Source organism: Ovis canadensis, chromosome 3, assembly GCF_042477335.2.
Source record: "Ovis canadensis isolate MfBH-ARS-UI-01 breed Bighorn chromosome 3, ARS-UI_OviCan_v2, whole genome shotgun sequence".
NCBI lineage: Eukaryota > Metazoa > Chordata > Mammalia > Artiodactyla > Bovidae > Ovis > Ovis canadensis.
The window spans coordinates 59,922,046-59,941,419 of NC_091247.1; the positions used below are offsets into that span (position 1 = coordinate 59,922,046).

General features: G+C 49.9%; 1 protein-coding gene across 3 annotated transcripts in view; it reads right to left on the reverse strand.

Moving 5' to 3' along the window:
• PSD4 (pleckstrin and Sec7 domain containing 4) overlaps positions 1–18,292 on the reverse strand; it is a 45,430-nt gene extending 27,138 nt beyond the window's left edge. The window contains exons 1-2 of one of the 3 annotated variants that reach the window (XM_069580368.1): positions 18,136–18,292; positions 17,053–17,200 (exon numbers count right to left, since the gene is read on the reverse strand). Coding sequence is in view for 1 of the 3 variants with exons in the window: in XM_069580366.1 (XP_069436467.1) it covers positions 2,187–2,201 (15 nt within the window). In the remaining 2 variants the exon portion in view is untranslated. Of the gene's footprint in view, positions 1–1,284; positions 1,579–2,186; positions 2,283–17,052; positions 17,201–18,135 lie in introns of those variants that run through there. The other 2 variants (XM_069580366.1, XM_069580367.1) reach the window with 2 other exon arrangements.
• Between the last annotated feature and the right edge of the window lie 1,082 nt (positions 18,293–19,374).

The window sequence follows — 19,374 nt, forward strand, 5'->3', positions numbered from 1 at the left end:
CCCTGAGTGGCAGCCAGGTTAAGGGTGTTGCTCTGAGGGCAGTTACCCTCCCTTCCCCCTCATGCTGTCCCCGGGCTGAGGTCACAGGACAGACACTCCTTCCTGAACCTGGCGCCAGGGCACCCAAGGTACATGACATATGATGAGGGGCCACCCCACATCCTGCCCGCATGGAAGGCAGCTTCATGCAAATGTGCAGAGAGAGCGAGAGAGAGAGTGAAACACACACATATGCAGTTGGTGCTGAGAACCCCGAGATGGGTCAGCTGAGAAGCAGGCATGGAGGGAGAATGGAAAGGACAGAGAGGAGAGTGGTGAGCAGAAAGGATGAGCCACAGGCAGAGATGAGGGGGCAGAGGGCCACACAGTAACTACTGCCCACAGGAGGACAACAAAGCCTCAGAGCCAGCCTGGGCCTCCCACATGCTGTCCTGGATCTCCCCCTCCCAAAACAAAAAGCCCTGAGCCCAGATTCTAACCCATAGGCTGGGTGGTTCCTTATCTGTAGAGCAAGCAGCCTTGTGATGTCCTAAAGCCTGGGAGACAGGCCTCCTGGCTGAGGCCCCACAGTTCTCTGGGGGTGTTTATTATCAGCTGATGACAGGTCACCCTTCCCAGGCTTTTAGCAGAGAAGAGTGACTCTGCCTGTAGGCTCTCAGGCCCTAGAATAAGGGGGCAGTGGCTGAGGATAAGAACTAGGAAGCGTGATATTGTCCCGAACAGGGACGCCATTGAGAGTGAACTTGCTCCTGGCAACCATCAGGGTGATAAGACTGAATTCGTGCTGCCGGGGCAAGCCAGCAAGTTGGGCCCCCTCCCCCTAACCCAGCCTTGCTGCGGGGGCCTGAGGGCAATGCGGGGCTGGGAGGCCGAAGTCTGAGCTCCTACAATGACCACACCCAAAGCTCCCCCCACCCCAAAGCCCCAGCCCGAATGGCTTCCTTCTCTCCAGGGTCAGGGGAGTCAAGCCTCATTTGGGGCTCAGGCCTCATTAACCCCCACTGGGCACCAGTCACCAGGGAGGCTCACAGAAGATTCAGGAAGGGGCTCCCTGGGAGGCTGGGGTAAGTGGGAGCCACAGTAGGATTCAGGGAAAGGCTAGATTGGGGGGCGGCTGGTTGATGGAGAGGAGGAAGGAGAAGGTTGGGGCTGCGGCCCAGGGCTGGGCTCATGGCTGGTGCACAGGCCTTCAGGACCCTCCATCCTGCTCACCTGCCCCACTAGGGTCCGCACATGACTCCCTGCACCCTCCGCCCCCACCCCACGCAGGCCCACCTTGCTCACCTCCAGAGAATCGGGAAGGGATGTGTGGGCCTGGCTCCCCTGGAGCGATCCTGCCACCCCGTCTGCCCGCCCTGTGAACGGCGAAGGTGGCGGCTGCTGCTTCCGACTTCCGCTCCCCTCACCACACTCACCCTCTCTACCCGGCTCAGGCCTCCGGGGCTCCCCTGCTGCTCTGCACCTCACACTTCCTGCCCCTAAGTGAGAGCCCCTACTCCCAGCTCAGTGCCTCTAGCCGCCAGGCCCCTGCTCCTGGGGACCCCCACCCTCTGCACAGCCCAGAGTCAGGGCCTGGGAGAGAAAAAGAGGAAGACGCAACGCCCTGGGCTGTGAGCACGCCCCACCCTCCTCCCTGCGGGTCTGTCACCAGGTTCTCATCTCTGCCCAGCTCTCGGTTCCTTGCACGGCACCCAGTGGGACTCAGGAGGACCCTGGGGCTGCCAACTTTTCTTTTTCCCTCGATTTATGTGTGGCTAGGTCTTACGGAGGGGCTTCCCAGGTGGCTGGCTCAATGGTAAAGGATCTGCCTGCCAACGCAAGAGGTGCAGGATTGATCCCTGATCCGGGAAGATCCTACGTGCCTTGGAGCTATGTGCCTTAAGCCTGTGCACCAGAACTACTGAGCCCACGTTCCTGGAGCCTGTGCTCCATAAGGAGCCTGTGCTCCTCACTAGTCGTAACTAGAGAAAGCCCTCGGGAAGCAACAACACCCACTGCAGCCAAAAATAAAGCAATTAATTAATTTTTTAAAAAAAGACCCACAATCAAAGGCTTCAGACCTGGGCCAGCCTGGCCCACAGCACAGAGGGCATGGCTCCAGCTACACCCCCAAACACACACACCACACACACACACACACACACATATACACACACAGAGCAAGGAGTCCATAGGGACATGCCTACCTGGCCTTTCTGCATCACACCCTGGGCACCTTGGAACCTGGGATTCTCTGCTTCCTGGACTCACAGGGTCTCTACCCTCTCTGCGGACATTGCATCACCGCTCTGTGCAGCCCGAGACCTGGAGGGAGGGCGAGAGACAGTCAAGAGGGGAACATGGCCTGGGCCTGGGGGCAGGTCACGTCCCTCTATGCCCATGCTGTATCAAGACAGGACAGGGAAGAGAGAAGGAAGGGGACAAAGGCTGGGGATGGGCTCTGCTGCCATATACAGTGATGGCTGAGGATCTCAATTCAAACTTGGGCCTCCAGGCCATCATTAAAGGGGGAGGCAGAAGAAAGGAACACTCTTTCCATAAGAGTTCATCAGCTGTGGCGTTATAACACTGACATATCCAAACACATCTTGATGGGGGACCCTCCACTGTTCCGTTTCTGGGGCTGCAATGCTAGACGCAGGCTTATTTCAAGCTCAGTGCAATGCAAACCTGGTTCCTTACCTCCTCTAAGCTGCTTCTCCTCTGTATGAGGGGTTCTTATTCCCAGCCAGGTGACAGAAACTGAAGTCACCTTGGCCTTAATGCCAACCCTCCCTCAGGCCAATCCTAATGCCAACCCTCAGGTCTCCAGCCTCATGAGGTGTCTGGAACATGGCAGCGCCGACTCCATGCTATCTCAATGTGAGAAGCCACTGACGGTCAGGAATAAAACACAGGATCCCCAGGGTTTCCCTGGTGGTCCAGTGGCTAAAACTCCACGCTCCCAATAAGTGGCCTGGGTTCATTCCTGGTCAGGGAACTAGATCCCACATGCCCCAACTAAGAATTCAAAACATCCCAGGCGCTACAACTAAGACCTGGCAGAGCCAAATCAATAAATATTAAAAATATATAGGAAAATAAACAAGAAGTAATCAACATGTGATTATAAACGTGAGGAGTGCTGGCAGGGGAACAGGTGGGGAGAGAAGAAAGTGATTGGGGCTGGGGGGCTCACTGCAAGGGGAGACCAGGGGCATCATATCCCCGTGAAGAGGAACCAGGATGTGAAGAGAGAGCATGGGGTGGGCATTTTAGGAAGATGAAACTGCATGTCTAGTTTGTTACCGAGACTGGAAAGGTCTCCAGGAGTGAAAGCCAGACAGTGTGGGAGGGCGGGAGAAGTGGATGGGCTGGATCCCACAGGGTCCCCAGGGGCAAAGCAAGGAACTTGCAGGTATATTTATTTTTCAGATCGCCTGGCGCTGCATGGAAAAGAGACAGTGAAAGTGCTCAGTGAGGTCAGGGAAGGGCTCTGTGACAGTCCAGGGGAGGCGGGACGGTGGCTTGGAAGGGGGTCAGAATGGTATAGCAGGGAGACAGAGGATGTGGGACCTACATCAGGGATGCCTGGTAGAATCTGCCACTAAAGTGGTGAGAGACAGAAGTCAAGGGCGACTTTTAGAGTTCTGGCTTGAGCAACTTCGAGGGGTGGTAATATTTTTGGAAATGGGAAAGAACTGGGGAGATGAGGCTCAGGGGAGAAAATCAAGGGTTTCAATCTTTAAATATTAGGTTTGAGATATCTATGAGCTACTCAAGCAGGAGTGGCTGGTACCTAGAGTGGGTGGGAGGGCCTGGAGTGCAGAAAGGAGCTTGAGTGTGACCAGCAGGAAGGCACCCACACTAGGGGTCGGCAGAGCCTCCCCAGAAGACGCCTGCAGAGGAGAGCGAGCAGGGGCTGTCAGGGAGGTGAGAATGAGAGGGTGTGTTGTCATCAAAGACAAGAGAGGAGAAAGACAACTTCAGAAGGAGGAAGTGGTTGGCTGTGTCAAATGCTGCTAGAAAGCGGAGGATGATAAGGAGAAAAATGACCATCGAAGGAGGCCCACAATGAGGTTACAGACAAGCTGGGGGTGGGGGTGAAGACATGATGGGGGCGACCAGGAGGTGAGGACTCAGAAGCCAAGGACCGGGGTCCACCCTCTCCAGTCCCAGCTCTGCACCACCCCTGGGCCCCTTAGCATGCTGGGCTGAGATGCTGTTGGTCAAGCCAGGTGCCAGGGATCAGCCTCCTCTAAGCATTTCTGAATCTCCATCCATGCCGCTGACTGTGAACTTCTCAAGGGCGAGGACTGGTCCACTCGCCTCTATCACCACCCAGGTTGTGCAACTGGTGGGGGCCGGGCTCATAACTGCTCCAAGGCCTTCTGAGGAATGAAGGAGTCAAAGCTGCTCATCCTCATCCCTTGACCACATCAAGCGACACTGTGGGAAACGGGGTCGGCCTCTCTCTCTCCTCCCAGTGGGTCTTGCATGTGTTTGGTGTGTGTTTTTGGTGGGGTTCTGGGATGTGGCCAGGGGGAGGTTCCTGCTTAGAGCAAACTCCAAGAAAAGACTCCTGCACCCATCAGCTCTGTTCCATCTCCTAGAACTTTCACCTCCTTCCCAAGATGCAAGGAACAGAGCTGGAAAGCCAAGGAGGGCCTTCTGCTCACAGGGTGTGTGGCTCAGGGTGAGAAGGGGAAGGCAAACTGGCTCCTGCCCCAGAGCCCTGCCAGAGATGGGCTTTGATCTTTTATGCCCCCTCCCCCTTCTGGGGGTCCCAGCCCACTGTCCCCCTCCCCTGGGCCCGGCAGATGTGCAATCTGCTGACCTGACCACAGCCCAGGGGCAGGCAGCCCCTTCCTGCCTCCCCCAATGTGAGCGGCTTCCTGTTTGCCTGCAGAGGAAGCTGCTGGGTGCAGGTGGGGAGGCGGCGTCTCACAGACTGAGCGCAGGTTGGGGAGTGGAGCCCACCTTCCCGGAGAGGAGCTCTGGGGCTTTCAGCACACAGCCCACACTCCTGAGAGGCAGAACGTGAGAGGACAGAGGGGATGGACACCTGACTTCCGACAACCTTTCACAGCGGGCCCCTAGGTGCTGACATTCATCGGGCCCTTTACAACCAGTATCTCCAAACTCTAGAGTCTAGGGTGGGGGTGGGGTGTCATGAGCCCCATGCCACAGAACAGATGAGGAGACCAAGGGTCAGAGTAGCCACTCCGGCTGAACTTGAGCTCAGGACTGTCAAACCAAATTCACTTTCTGCTATACCCCACTGCCATCCACACACCACTCATGTGAAGGACCAAGGCTTCTTTCCAAGCAAGCAGGGCCACGGACAGCCCAGTTTGAAAACTCACCTTTAAAAAAAATAATTTTACTTGTTTGTTTTTGGCTGTGCTGGGTCTTCGCTGATGCACGGGCTTTCTCTAGTTGCCGTGAGCGGGGCCTACTTTCTAGTTGCAATGGGCAGGCTTCTCATTGAGGTGGCTTCTCTTGTTGCAGAGCACAGGCTATAGAGCACAGACTCAACAGTCGTGGCACACAGGCTTAGTTGCTCCGCGGCATGTGGGATCTTCCCGGATCAAAGATCAAACCCATGTCTCCTGCACTGGCAGGTGGATTCTTTACCACTGAGCCACCAGGGAAGCCATGAGTTCATTTTTAACAAAGCAGACCTTAGGAAAACTCTGATGCTGATGGAGCTCACTACCATCCTTCTGGGGGTACTAGTTACCAGGCAGAGGGAGAGCTGAGGCCAGAGGCACCTCATTTGGGCCACATGTCCCTGTTGTCTCTGTAGAAATTTTGTTCTGCAAGGAGGCTTGGGAGTGAGGCAGCCACATGTTCCTTCCTCCAGAAAATGCCCTTTGCTCTCCTAGCCCTCAAGCCTTCACAAGGCTGGGCCCTCGGGAGACAGACAGGTGTCTGTCTTCCTAAACAATCCTCTGACAGCTTAGATGATGACAGCGCCACTGGCCAAGTGGACTGCGGGGTCCCTGGGGATCAGAGCAGAGAGCTGGGAGGGAGGTCCAGGTAAAGGGCTTCTAGGGACCGAGTCCATGACGGGTCTAGGGATGGGGTTCCCGGAGTCCCTCCCTAACACCTGCAGTCTTAGACTTTGGAGAGAGAGGTATCCCTGAGCAGGGCAATGAGGACAGAGGGCAGAGGCCAGTGGTAACACCATCAAAAACCGCCCTGCACATGTGGACACCAAGAATGCCCTTGATTTCCTGGGGAAGGGCAGGAAGTGATTATTACAAAAATGAGTGACAAGCTTCTATCTCCCGGACTTGGTTGCCCAATCGACTGCTGGGTACAGTAACTTTGTGAGGTGTCCCTTCCTGGCCTGGGGACAGGTGGCCAGGCCACCAATCCCTGGACATTTTCTTTCACGAGAGTCTGGCCTCAACTGCTCTCTCCTAGAGCTGCCCCATGCTTTCAGATTAGCATTTTCCATGTGGCTACTTTTCACAGGTTCATTTAGGTAACCAGAAAGTAGGGGTCCACAGGTACTCACCTCTGCCCTTGAGCCCGCTTGGTACCCAGATGATGCTTACAAACATCTGTCTAAATACATATGCATTAAGATTTAACTTATATGCAGAGTACATCATGAGAAACGCTGGGCTGGAAGAAGCACAAGCTGGAATCAAGATTGCTGGGAGAAATATCAATAGCCTCAGATACGCAGATGACACCACCCTTATGGCAGAAAGTGAAGAGGAACTAAAAAGCCTCTTGATGAAAGTGAAAGAGGAGAGTGAAAAAGTTGGCTTAAAGCTCAACATTTAGAAAACGAAGATCATGGCATCTGGTCCCATCACTTCATGGGAAATAGATGGGAAAACAGTGGAAACAGTGTCAGACTTTATTTTTTTTGGCTCCAAAATCACCGCAGATGGTGACTGCAGCCATGAAATTAAAAGACACTACTTGGAAGAAAAGTTAAGACCAACCTAGATAGCATATTGCAAAGCAGAGACATTACTTTGCCAACAAAGGTCTGTCTAGTCAAGGTTATGGTTTTTCCTGTGATCATGTATGGATGTGAGAGTTGGGCTGTGAAGAAGGCTGAGCGCCGAAGAATTGATGCTTTTGAACTGTGGTGTTGGAGAAGACTCTTGAGAGTCCCTTGGACTGCAAGGGGATCCAACCAGTCCATTCTGAAGGAGATCAGCCCTGGGATTTCTTTGGAAGGAATGATGCTAAAGCTGAAACTCCAGTACTTTGGCCACTTCATGCGAAGAGTTGACTCATTGGAAAAGACTCTGATGCTGGGAGGGATTGGGGGCAGGAGGAGAAGGGGACGACCGAGGATGAGATGGCTGGATGGCATCACGGACTCGATGGACGTGAGTCTGAGCGAACACCGGGAGTTGGTGATGGACAGGGAGGCCTGGCGTGCTGCGATTCATGGGGTCGCAAAGAGTCGGACATGACTGAGTGACTGAACTGAACTGAAGATAGACTCAGTGGTAAATGATCCGCCTGCCAATGCAGGAGATGCAGGTTCAATCCCTGATCTGGGAAGATCTCCTGGAGAAGGAAATAGCAACCCACTTCAGTATTCTTGCCTGGAAAATCCCCTGAACAGACGAGCCTAGTGGGCTACAGCCCCAAGGGGTCGCAACGAGTCCGAAACAACTTAGCGACTGTACAACAAGATACTATAAAAGCAAAAATGCTCACAACTTCAACATCCATAATCAGGAAACAGACAAATTATGGGATCCTGGCACCTTTAACTATCTTGCTTTTGAAGAGTATTTCATGAAGTGGAAAGATTCTCATGGCATATTATTAAGTAAGGAACTTGATTATATATTTGGCACAGTCTCATTTTTTAAAAATGCATGTACCTAGGCAATGAAATACCAAAACACTGGTTGATAGTGGCAATCTCTGTGTGGTAACAATACACAGGATTTTAAGCTCTTTATGGTTTTGTGTGTGTGTACCTGCTGTTAAAAATAAAGAGGGATGGACTTCCTTGGTGGTCCAGTGGTTAAGACTCTGTGCTTTTTTTAATGTAGGGGGCTAGAGTTTGATCCCTGGTCAGAGAGCTAAGATCCCACATGCTGAGCGGTAGGAGGTTCAAATTAAAAAATAATACAATACAGTCAAAGCTATGGTATTTCCAGTAGTCATGTATGGATGTGAGAGTTGAACCAAAAGAAGGCTGAGTGCTGATGCTTTAAAACTGTGGTGCTGGAGAAGACTCTTGAGGGTCCCTTGGGTAGCAAGGCAATCAAATCGGTTAATCCTAAAGGAAATCAACCCTGAATATTCACTGCAAGGACTGATGCTGAAGCTGAAGCTCCAATACTTTGGCCACCTGATGTGAAGAACCGACTCACTGGAAAAGACCCTAATGCTGGGAAAGATTGAAGGCAGGAGGAGAAGAGGGCGACAAGAGGATGAGATGGTTGGATGGCATCACTGACTCAATGAACATGAATTCTAGCAAACTCTTGGAGATGGTAAAGGATAGGGAAGCCTGGCATGCTGCAGTCCATGGGGTTGCAAAGTTGGACACGACTTAGCAATGGAACAAAAACAAAAACAAATATGTATGATGTTTGTCATCAGCAAAAATAAATTTGTTGTATTAAGTTACAGAGAAATATTTAATTTCTTTGCTCACTTTAAAGGCTGGGAGTTTCTTTGCCAACACCCCTTACTTGCGTGGGATGGAGGTGAGCCTGAGAGGATCTGATGGGACCCCCTCACTTACCACCTCTCAACTGGCTGCAGGGTGACTTCTCTGATGCTGGTGTAGGGACTTACCTGGGGCCCCAGAACTGATACAGAGTTTAAGATGAAGACATTAGAGGTCTAACAGATACAGTAAGAAACCATCTCAGAGCTTAACTTATCAGACTAAAAGCAGCAGCTCTTGAGAAATTAGGTTGTCATAAATTCCTTCTGCAGGGCAGATCTACTCCCAGAAGGAAGAACTGAATAAAATCTATCCCACCTCCCTTCTCTAGGAGAGATTTATGGCCCAGAAGGAGACTGAAAAAAACAGTCATACCTATAGAGACCAACACTATCCCTATTTTCTTATTTCATGTGTTCTAAAAACCCATTGGTCTTACGAAAAGAAACCTATTTGTTCTTCGCCTGGAAGGCTTTTTCTCCCTCCTCCCTTTCCCCTACTAATTTAGGTATATAAGCCTTTAACCCTTTAATAAGTGAAAAGTGAAAGTCGCTCAGTCATGTCTGATTCTTTGCAACACTTTAACAAGCCAGCTACTTAGATTGACTCTCATGTGCAGGCCAATAAAACTTTTTCTACTGTTAATCATGTCAATATAATTCACAGGTACCAGTGACAACATCTTAGAGGGTTCTTCTTATTTAGTTGCTAAGTTGTGTCTGACTCTTCTATGACCCTATGGACTATAGCCTGCCAGGCTCCTCTATGCATGGGATTTTCCTGGCAAGAATACTGGAGTGGGTTGCCATTTCCATCTCCGCGATTTTCCTGACCCAGGGATCAAACCGGCATCTCGGGCTTGGCAGGCAGATTCTTTACCACTGAGCCACCTGGAAAGCCCCTTTAGAGGGTAAAGTTTTTCTTTTCCCCCTCTCCCACATCGTTCCTGGGTCAGGAAGATCCGCTGGAGAAGGGATAGGCTACCCACCCACTCCAGTATTCTTGGGCTTCCCTTGTGGCTCAGCTGGTAAAGAATCTGCCTGCAATGCAGCAGACCTGGGTTTGATCACTGGGTTGAGAAGATCCCCTGGAAAAGAGAAAGGCTACACTCCAGTATTCTGGCCTGGAGAATTCCATGGACTGTATAGTCCATGGGGTTGCAAAGAGTCAGACATGACTGAGCAACTTTCACTTCACTTCACATTGTAAAGATTATCTCCTCCATGAATCTACCAATCTAAAGCTGTATTTGCCTAAGTAGGCATAGGGTATACATAATAAACATTTTTAATAGTTAAGATGTATTTGAATATGCAGTAAAAAGTCATGATTTCACAGATATTGTTGCTAAGGACCACACTAAAGTAAATTATGCCTACTTCACATTGATTTTTCAAACTGCGTGCACTCAGAGAAAAATGTTACATGAAATAGCATAGGTGGAAAATTTTCATGTCAGAAATCATGATAAACTATGTGAATGAGTAGACAGTTTTTATATGGCTGAGTTCAACCTTTCAGGCAGTTACTCTTTTGGAGAAAGAACTGCGGTACTCCTTATAATATTAACTGGCCTTCATCCATCATTGATTGATGAGCATAGAATTCAATTCAGGTGCACAACTGGCAGAAAACCAAGGCTCTTGTGCTACCTAAAGGAACAGATATGCTCTGACATAGTGAAGAAGGGAGACAAAAAGAGCAAGGCATTTCCTGGGGCCCCCTGAAAGGTCAGCGTTCCCCTGGAGGTGCCCACAGTTAAGCCTGCCCAGAGCAACAAAGCCATGGGCTTCCCAGTGCCCTCTACATGACGCTGGAGATGATCATGTCTATCAACAGTTGCCCACGGGGACAGAGTGGGCAGCCTGTCTGGCTTGGCAACTTCCAGCCGGAACAGTGTTAGGGCCCAGAGCTCCTCCCAGGGAGAGAGCCCACACACCTGTGCTTCCTGAGGTCACTTCCCTCCTGTCTGCCTCAGCCCTTCCACACATCCTCCAAGGATCCATGGAGAGACATCAGGAGGGCAGGAAGCCCTTCTTGGCCATCCCCTGACCAGCTTTTCATGAGAGGATGCATCCCCGAGGTTGTGGAGCCAGCAGAGGGCAGAGTTCAAAAGGGCATCCATGCCTCCTTGTTGGTCCAGCCTCTCCATCCACTTCTCCCTGCATGCCTGCCCAGGGCTTTGTTCTAGAGGGGCCTCCTCTGCCCTTGGGGGCCTCCCTGGAAATTCAGATGGTAAAGAATCTGCCTGCAATGCAGGAGACCTGGGTTCAATCCCTGCATTGGGAAGATCCCCTGGAGAAGGAAATGGCAATCCATTCCAGTATTCTTGCAGGCAAAATCCCATGGGTTTCTCATGGACTTGAGAAAGCGTGGTGAGCTACAGTCCATGGGGTCACAGAATCGGACAAAACTTGGCAACTAAACAATAACAACAGCACATGATGACCTACCCATTCCTGCATGTTCACATCCTACCCACTCACTGAAGGTTCAGGAACACTCCCCAGCCTGCAGTCCTAACTACCAACAAGAATACTGTAGGTAGGCGAGCAGGACTTCAGAATAATCAGGCACCCGACAGCCTGTCCACGTGCCCGTGAGTGCACCTCCCCACCCCTGTGCCCAGGCCTGCCCTCGGTCCTGTCAGTGACATCCCATCTGCCTGGTTTCCCCGGCTAGCAGGCACCCTTCATGCCTCCAGCACCCAGGCCTGCTGGTTGTCCCTGCCCAGCAGCCCCACCATTCCTCCCTTACCTGAAGAACCCCAGAGACCTTTCCTGCTTCCCAGGTTCATGTCTACGGTCCCAATTCTCCTTCAGGAGACCCCCTCTGCCCTTGAAAATCCTTCCTGATTGACCCCTAGTCCACTGCCTCTCCCCGTTGCCTTTAGGGAAAGCCCAACACTGGCATTTGAGAGCTGCCCCCAACCTCTCCTGAGACCACACATGCCTACCCTGAGCCACGCCGCCAGTCTATGGGGCTCCCCTGAATGTTCCTGGAACTTTGATGCATTGGCATGTCCTCATGCTGGGCTCCTGGTCAGCTCTATTTCCCTTCCCCATTCTCCTTTCCTCCTAGCCAATCCTCTTCATCCACCAATGCTCACCCCCATCATGCCATTTCTCCCAGACAACTTTCTAGACCAAGCCAATAAGAATCAATATGGTTACACTCGATAACATAAATCAAAGCAAGATCCTCTATGACCGACCTCCAAGAGTAATGGAAATAAAAACAAAAGTAAACAAGTGGGACCTAGTTAAACTTAAAAGTCAATACACAGCAAAGGAAACTATAAACAAGGTGAAAAGACAACCCTCCAGAATGGGAGAAAATAATAGCCAATGAAGCAACTGACAGAGGATTAATTTCCAAAATATACAAGAAGCTCATACAACTCAATACCAGAAAAACAAACAACCCAATCAAAAAGTGAGAAAAAGATCTAAACAGACATTTCTCCAAAGAAGACATACAGATGAAAAGACAAACACATGAAAAGATGTTCAATATTACTCATTATTAGAGAAATGCATATCAAAACTACAATGAGATATCACCCCAGAATGGCCATTATCAAAAAGTCTACAAACAATAAATGCTGGAGAGGGTGTGGAGGAAAGGGAACCCTCCTGCATTGTCGGTGGGAATGTAAATTGATACAGCCTCTATGGAAGACAGTATGGAGATTCCTCAAAAAACTAGGAATAAAACCACCATATGACCCAGCAATCCCACTCCTAGGCATATACCCTGAGGAAACCAAAATTGTAAAAGACACATGTAGCCCAGTGTTCACTGCAGCACTATACAACAGCTAGAACATGGAAGCAAGCTAGATGTCCATCAACAGATAAATGGATAAAGAAGTTGTGGTACACATACTCAGTGGAATATTACTCAGCCATTAAAAGGAACACATTTGAGTCAGTTCTAGTGAGGTAGATGAACCTAGAGCCTATTATACAGAATGAAGTCAGAAAGAGAAAGATAAATGTCGTATACTAACGCATATATATGGAATCTAGAAAGATGGTACTGATGAATTTATTTACAAGGCGGCAATGGAGAAACAGACATAAGAGAACAGATTATGGACATAGGGAGAGGGAGGAGAGAGTGAGATGTATGGAGGGAGTAACATGGAAACTTACATTTCCATATGTACAATAGATAGCCTATGGGAATTTGCTGTATGTCTCAGGGAACTCAAATAGGGGCTCTGTATCAACCCAGAGGGGTGGGATGGGGAGAGAGGTAGGAGGAAGTTTCAGGAAGGAGGGGATATATGTATACCTGTGGCTGATTCATGTGGAGGTTTGACAGAAAACAACAAAATTCTGTAAAGCAATTATCCTTCAATTTAAAAATAAACTAATTTTAAAAAAAGAATCAATGGTTACGATAATTTTATAATTCCAAACATGGGATGTAATCAGAAGCAATACACCAATCAGTACAACAATTGGTTCTGATAGCACAACAATCAGAAGCAATAAACCAAGTGTCCAGACACCAGCCAGATAAATCTCCTTAAAAAACAGCATCGAGTTTCATAGTAAGATCAAGATTTGTAGCACAATACAACGTCTGTAAGTTTAAATTACATGCACATATAAATCAACACCATACATTTCTCTAAAATAGTCCGGATCTCAGGATAAACATGTCATAAATATATCAGAGTAGCTGCTGTGCAGAAAAGGAAGATGCTGAAGGGCAGTCAGTGATGAGGGATAAAGAGGAAATCGTACCAAGATCCCTTATAAATCCCCCAGAATTGAAAAACAACAACATGAAGACAAAAATCCAAGTTAAACCAGAGGCCAAGGACATGAGCAGAAAGAGAAAGACAAAGGGCTTAAAAAATACAGGAGACTCATAACATCGCTCATGATAAAGACATACCTATTAAAGAAATACAACGTGATGCCCAAGTCTGCAGGGCCATGCCAATGCAAACAAGCAATCCTGGAAGTAGTCAGACTGGGGCTTCGGAAAGCAGGCTGGCAGCATCAGTGGAAATGTAAAATACACAGAGCTTTTCAATCAGTAGTTACACGCTTATGGATTCCCCCTGCTGAAAGTCACAAGAGTGAGCGAAGATGTAGATACATGCGTGTGTGCTAAGTCACTTCAGTCGTGTCTGACTCTTTGTGACCCTATGGACTGTAGCCCACTAGGCTCCTCTGTCCATGGGATTCTCCAGGCAAGAATACTGGAGTGGGTTGCCATACCCTCTTCCAGGGAATCTTCCTGATGCAGGGATCAAACCTGCGTCTCTTGTGTCTCCTGCATGGGCAGGCGGGTTCTTTACCACTAGTGCTACCTAGGAAGCTGGATGTAGGTACAAGTATCCAAACGCATACTTGTCTACCACAGCAAACAAACTAACAAAAATAGGAAAAACAATTTAGAAGACCATAAAGGAGTGACTAGAGAAATACAGGCCAAAAATATTTATTTTAAAAAGATGAAGCATATCTCTACCTCCTGAATCAGAATAAATATATTAAGTTAAAAAAAAAAAAAGGTACACACCTGAGTTTTCTCATTTGTGCTAAAAAAAAAAAAAAGTACAGTTTAGGACTTCCGTGGTGGTCCAGCGGTTAGGAATCTGCCAGTAAATTCAGGGGACACAGGTTCGACCCCTGGTCCAGGAAGATCCCACATGTTGCAACTAAGCCTGTTGTGCCACCACTACTAAAGCTTGAACTCTGCAACAAGAGAAGCCACCGCAGTGAGAAGCCCAGATACTGCAACTAGAGAGTCAGCCCCGCTTGCTGCAAATAGAGAAAAGCCCACAGGCAGCAACCAAGACCCAGTGCAACCAAAATTAAATAATAAAATTAATTTAAAAATACTTTTTTAAAAGTACAATTCATACACGCTCATTTACAAACAGAACATTTGTTCGCAAGCATTCTCAATTGCCTCTGAGGAGGACTAGGAATCAGAGGACAGGACAACAAGAGAGATTTCTGTGTTCCTTAAGGGCTGTTTGAACAAACATCTGTAAAAAAACAATTTTTAACAGGCAAGTAGTACCTTTCAAAATATTTTTAAAAGAATTTGTAATCCACACAAAGATTGTGTTAAAAAGAAGAAAAGAGGTGGAATGCACCCATAAGCCCTGCTGTTGTCTAAGAACCCCCTGCTGTGAGACACCCTGGAGCCCTAACAAGCACCCCTTCAGCCAAAGCTTCTCTCTTTCAGAACACTTGGCTCTAAAACTGCACCACATGATCATAAACCCTGATTCTTCTTCAGTCACTAGCTGTGTAGAAAAGCGGGCAACTTGCTTCTTGCTGGCCTCAGTTTTCTCATCTGTGAAACGGAGTTGTCTGTAGCTCACAGACGTGCTGTGAGGCTGGTTTGTGTTTGCACATAAGGTGCTTAAAGGAGAGCCTAGCATACAGTACAAATCGACATACCCTCTTGTCTCTCTTTCGAGCCTACTAATCAGATCATTCTTTGTAAAAGATTATTGGAATTTTCCTAAACGGCAACAGTTTTGCTCCCCATAGTCAGTCTTTACTGATTTGAAAATCTTGTGGTCTGCCTCCCACTTTAGCCCATGTCCTTCTAATGGATGCTGGGTGTAAGAAAAACAAGTGAGGGATTTCCCGGGTGTTCCAGTGGTTAAGACTCTATGCTTCCAGTTTAGGGGGTGAGGGTTCAATCCCTGGTCGGAGAACTAGGATCCCACATGCCAAGGGGCATGGCCAAAAAATAAATAAATAATTTAAAAATTAAAGTACAAAAAAGAAAAGCAAGTGATACTTCTCCTGCAAAGAGACACACTCTCCATCTCTGGTGATTGCCTATTCCCCTGCTAGTGTAAACCACCAGGCCCGATCCTGAGTTTTCCTACTTGTGAGCATGCAAAGTCACTTGAGTCATGTCTGACTCTTTGTGACTCTGTGGACTGTAGCCCACCAGGCTCCTCTGTCCATGGGATTCTCCAGGCAAGAATACTGGAGTGGGTTGCATTTCTTTCTACAGGGGATCTTCCCAACCCAGGGATTGAACCAGCATCTTTTATACTTCCTACATTGGCAGGGGGGCTCTTTACCACCAGTGCCACATGGGAAGTTTTCTTGGGAGCATGTAAATCTTCTTGTCACAGCAGCTGAGAGCATCACCTGCCCTCCTGCATGTCTCCGGTCAGCAGTCTAAACCCGTCCCCTCTAATGAGAGCCGCAGATGCCTGCTCACTTTCTATGGCCATGAAGGCCTCCCTCGCGTTCCTCTAACATGTTCAGCAATGCCCACTCTGCTCCAGCCTCCTTTACATCTCCGGGCCTTTGCACTTGCTCTTCCCTCTGCCCGGAATGTTCTTTCCCCAGAGAGTCACATACCTGTGTCTTGTCTACACTTGGCTCCTCAGCACAGCCTGCCCTGACCACCCTATTGAACCCAGGAGCCCCCATCACCTTCTCACCCCTTAAGCTGCTTTACTTTTGTTCATAGCATTTATCTGACATGACAATAAAACTGTTATTGTTACTGTGGGCTTCCTTGGTGGCTCAGACAGTAAAGAATCTGCTTGCAATGCAAGAGGCCCAGGTTCGTTCCCTGGGTTGGGAAGATTCCCTAGAGAAGGGAATGGCAACCCATTCCAGTATTCTTCCCTAGAGAATTCCATTGACAGAGGACCCTGGCAGGCTACAGTCTGTGGGGTCACAAGGAGTCAGACATGACCGAGCAAATCTCTGTTACTATCTGTTGTCACTGTCCATTTCTCTCCACCGGAAAATAAGCTCTATGAGAGGAAAGACTGTCTTATTCAGTGATGTATACTTAACACCGAGAACAGTGCCTAACATGTGGGCCCTCAGTATTTGTCAAATAAATGAACAAATAAGTGACTCAAAAGAATATGTCTTCTGGGATTTCTATGGTGGTCCAGTGGCTAAGATTCCTTGCTCCCAATGCAGAGGGCCTGGGTTTGATACCTTGTCAGGGAAGTAGATCCCATATGCCACAACTAAGAGTTCACATGCTGCAAATAAGACTCCACACGGCCAGATAAATGAATGAATATTAAAGAGAAAAAAAGGATATGTCTTCTGGGGAAACTCAAATTGATGCCTCGGATTTAAACCTCCCAAGTCGGACAGCTTCCCTGGTGGCTCACTGGTAAAGAACTTGCCTGCCAATGCAGGAGACAAGGGTTCGGTCCCTGGGTTGGGAAGATCTCCTGGAGAAGGAAATGGCAACCCACTCCAGTATTCTCTCCTGGAGAATGCCATGGACAGAGGAGCCTGGCCGGCTACAGCCCATGGGGTCGCAAAGAGTCAGACACGACTGAGCAGGCATGCTCATGCCCATCGTCATCCTGCTTCGTTTTGTTTTACAGCACTTCTCCCTCTCTGAAATAATATGATTCATCTGCTTACCTATTTTCTCTTTCCCACAACTCAGGTAAATAACAGCAGCTGTATTCTCAGGGCCTCCATGTCTGATTAGTAGTTGGCATTCAGTAAATTTTGTATGAATGAATGAATGACCCTTCTTCAGACCCCTCACCTAAGGGAAACACCATATCTGGAAGAAAAGAATGAGTCACTCAGCAGGGTCAGTTGTCTAAATCTGACCTTGGTGTGTTTCACATGTAGAGGGGCTCAGAGACATTCAATTAGTGGCTAATTACATTCAATCAACCCTGGGCCAGGGGAAGGACTGGGCTAATGAGGTTCAAGGGCAGGTGGGGCCCTGGCTGCCCTAGCCTTCCCTTGCTGCTGCCCACCTGACCCAGACATGCAGGCCATGGACACAGGGGTCTGCGTGAGCACGCTTAGCAATGCACGGCACCTTGCAGCCTGGGGGGAAAAACACCCGCAAGGAACTCACAGTCTTGGCTCCACTATTTTGCTGAAAGAAGCTAAACTCAAGCGTAGGGCCAGGAAGAACCTTAGCGGGATAATGCGAGTTTGTTAGCTGGGCAGACACTGTTTACCGTCTTAGGAATCTCTGGGGTTTCCTGACCAGACACACCTAGCAGGGCCAAGGAGCCGGGGGCCAGCACCCAAGGAAATGGGGAACAGCTGGCTTCTCCTCCATCCCCTTGCGCTCCTGGAGAGGCAGACAGCCTGCCAGGCCGGCCAGGCTCCCAGCAAACAGAGAGAAGGTCCCAGCCGGGTCACAGGCCCAGGGGCCACCGAGGCCAATGGGATATAAGGAGTATGGCCCTCGGTGGAGCCCGGCTCAGATGCTAGAGGCTTTTGAGAACTCCTCCTGCACTCAAATGCAACCCGCCCAGCTGGAGGAGGTCGGTGGGGCCACGGCACCCCAGCCCAGGCCGGGGCAGGCTCTGCGGTCCCCCTGCTGTCCCTGGCCCCGCCCCCTGATGAAGTTGAAGGCGGAGGACCCCCCACTCGCTCCTGCTCTCCCCGGTTGCATAGGGGCTCCCCCGTTCGGCGCCCCAGTGCGCCGGCACACGGTCCCCATCGAGGGCGGCACGGGGCCCCACCTGCTCTTACCCGAGTCCCGCCGGGCTCCTGCTCCGGCCGCCCGCCCACCCGGGCGCCCCATGGCCGGGAGCCCAGGCGCGGGCTTGGGGGCTGCGGGGCGGCGGCTGCGCTGGGGGCCGGGCCGGGCCAGCTCCGGCGCGCGGCTCGCGGGAGGCACTGGGTTTCCGGCGCGGAGACTAGGGCGGCGGCAGAACCGGCGGCGCGGGGCGGGGCGCGCGAAGCCGTCTGACTGGTCTGACGACGGCGGCGGCGCGGGGCCGGGCGGCGCGGGGCCGGGCGGGCGGGCGCCTGCTGCACGACCTGCGGTATTCCAGACGGGCCGGCCGCCGGCGTCTGGACCCCGCTCCGGTGTCCTGCTCCAGCCCAGAAATCAGCCGGAATCTCAGACGTGTGCACGACCCCGAGCGGAGTCCAAATCCGAGTCCCTCCAAACCCATCCTGTAGTATTTCTTATTTGGGCTCAAGAAAAAAGTGGCATTATTTGAGCTCGGAATTTCAGCCGTCTATAACTTGATTTATGGTGAAATTTCGCTTGATGGTTTAGGGATCGGTGGCTTGGAGACGAATAGCTGTGTCTTGAAACTTGAATTTGTAAACATGTCCTCAGAGGTCGTGGTGTTGGCAGGAGGCTCTTATTTGTCAATGCCCCACTAGATGCCACTCTAGTTCCTGTCTGTGTGTAAGGCGCTCTATGTGAAAATCGAAGTGAGTCCATATTTCTAGTGCAGTCAGTGATACTTTAGCTTCCTTAGAGACGGACAACAGAAGTCCGTTTCTTTCTCCTTTTTTTTTCTTCTTTGGCCACATCTCACCGCAAGGGGTGAGATCCACCCCGAGGATCCCCACCGCCTGCAGTGGAAGGGCAGAGTCTTAACCCCTGGACCACCTGGAAGTCCTTAAAAGTTCCTCTGTACTGAATGAGGTCCTCTTCAAGCAACAACAGCAGCTATTACTAGTATTTAATATATGGGCATTATCAATATGCCAGCCACTAGCTCTCTACCTGTCTTAATGCTTAATCCTATAATCACCCTGTAAGGTGGAAAGCCATCCCTATAAAGGAAACGGAGGCACAGAGAGGTGAAGTAACCTGACCCATGACAAACAGACAGGAGCGGTCTGTCAGCATGCAGCGCTGTTGCTTTGTCATCTTTGGATGACAGACTTGATGCTAGGTCAGCAATCCTACAACTTAATAATAATTTGTTTGGTAATGGTACAAACATTTACTGTGCACCTACTGTATGT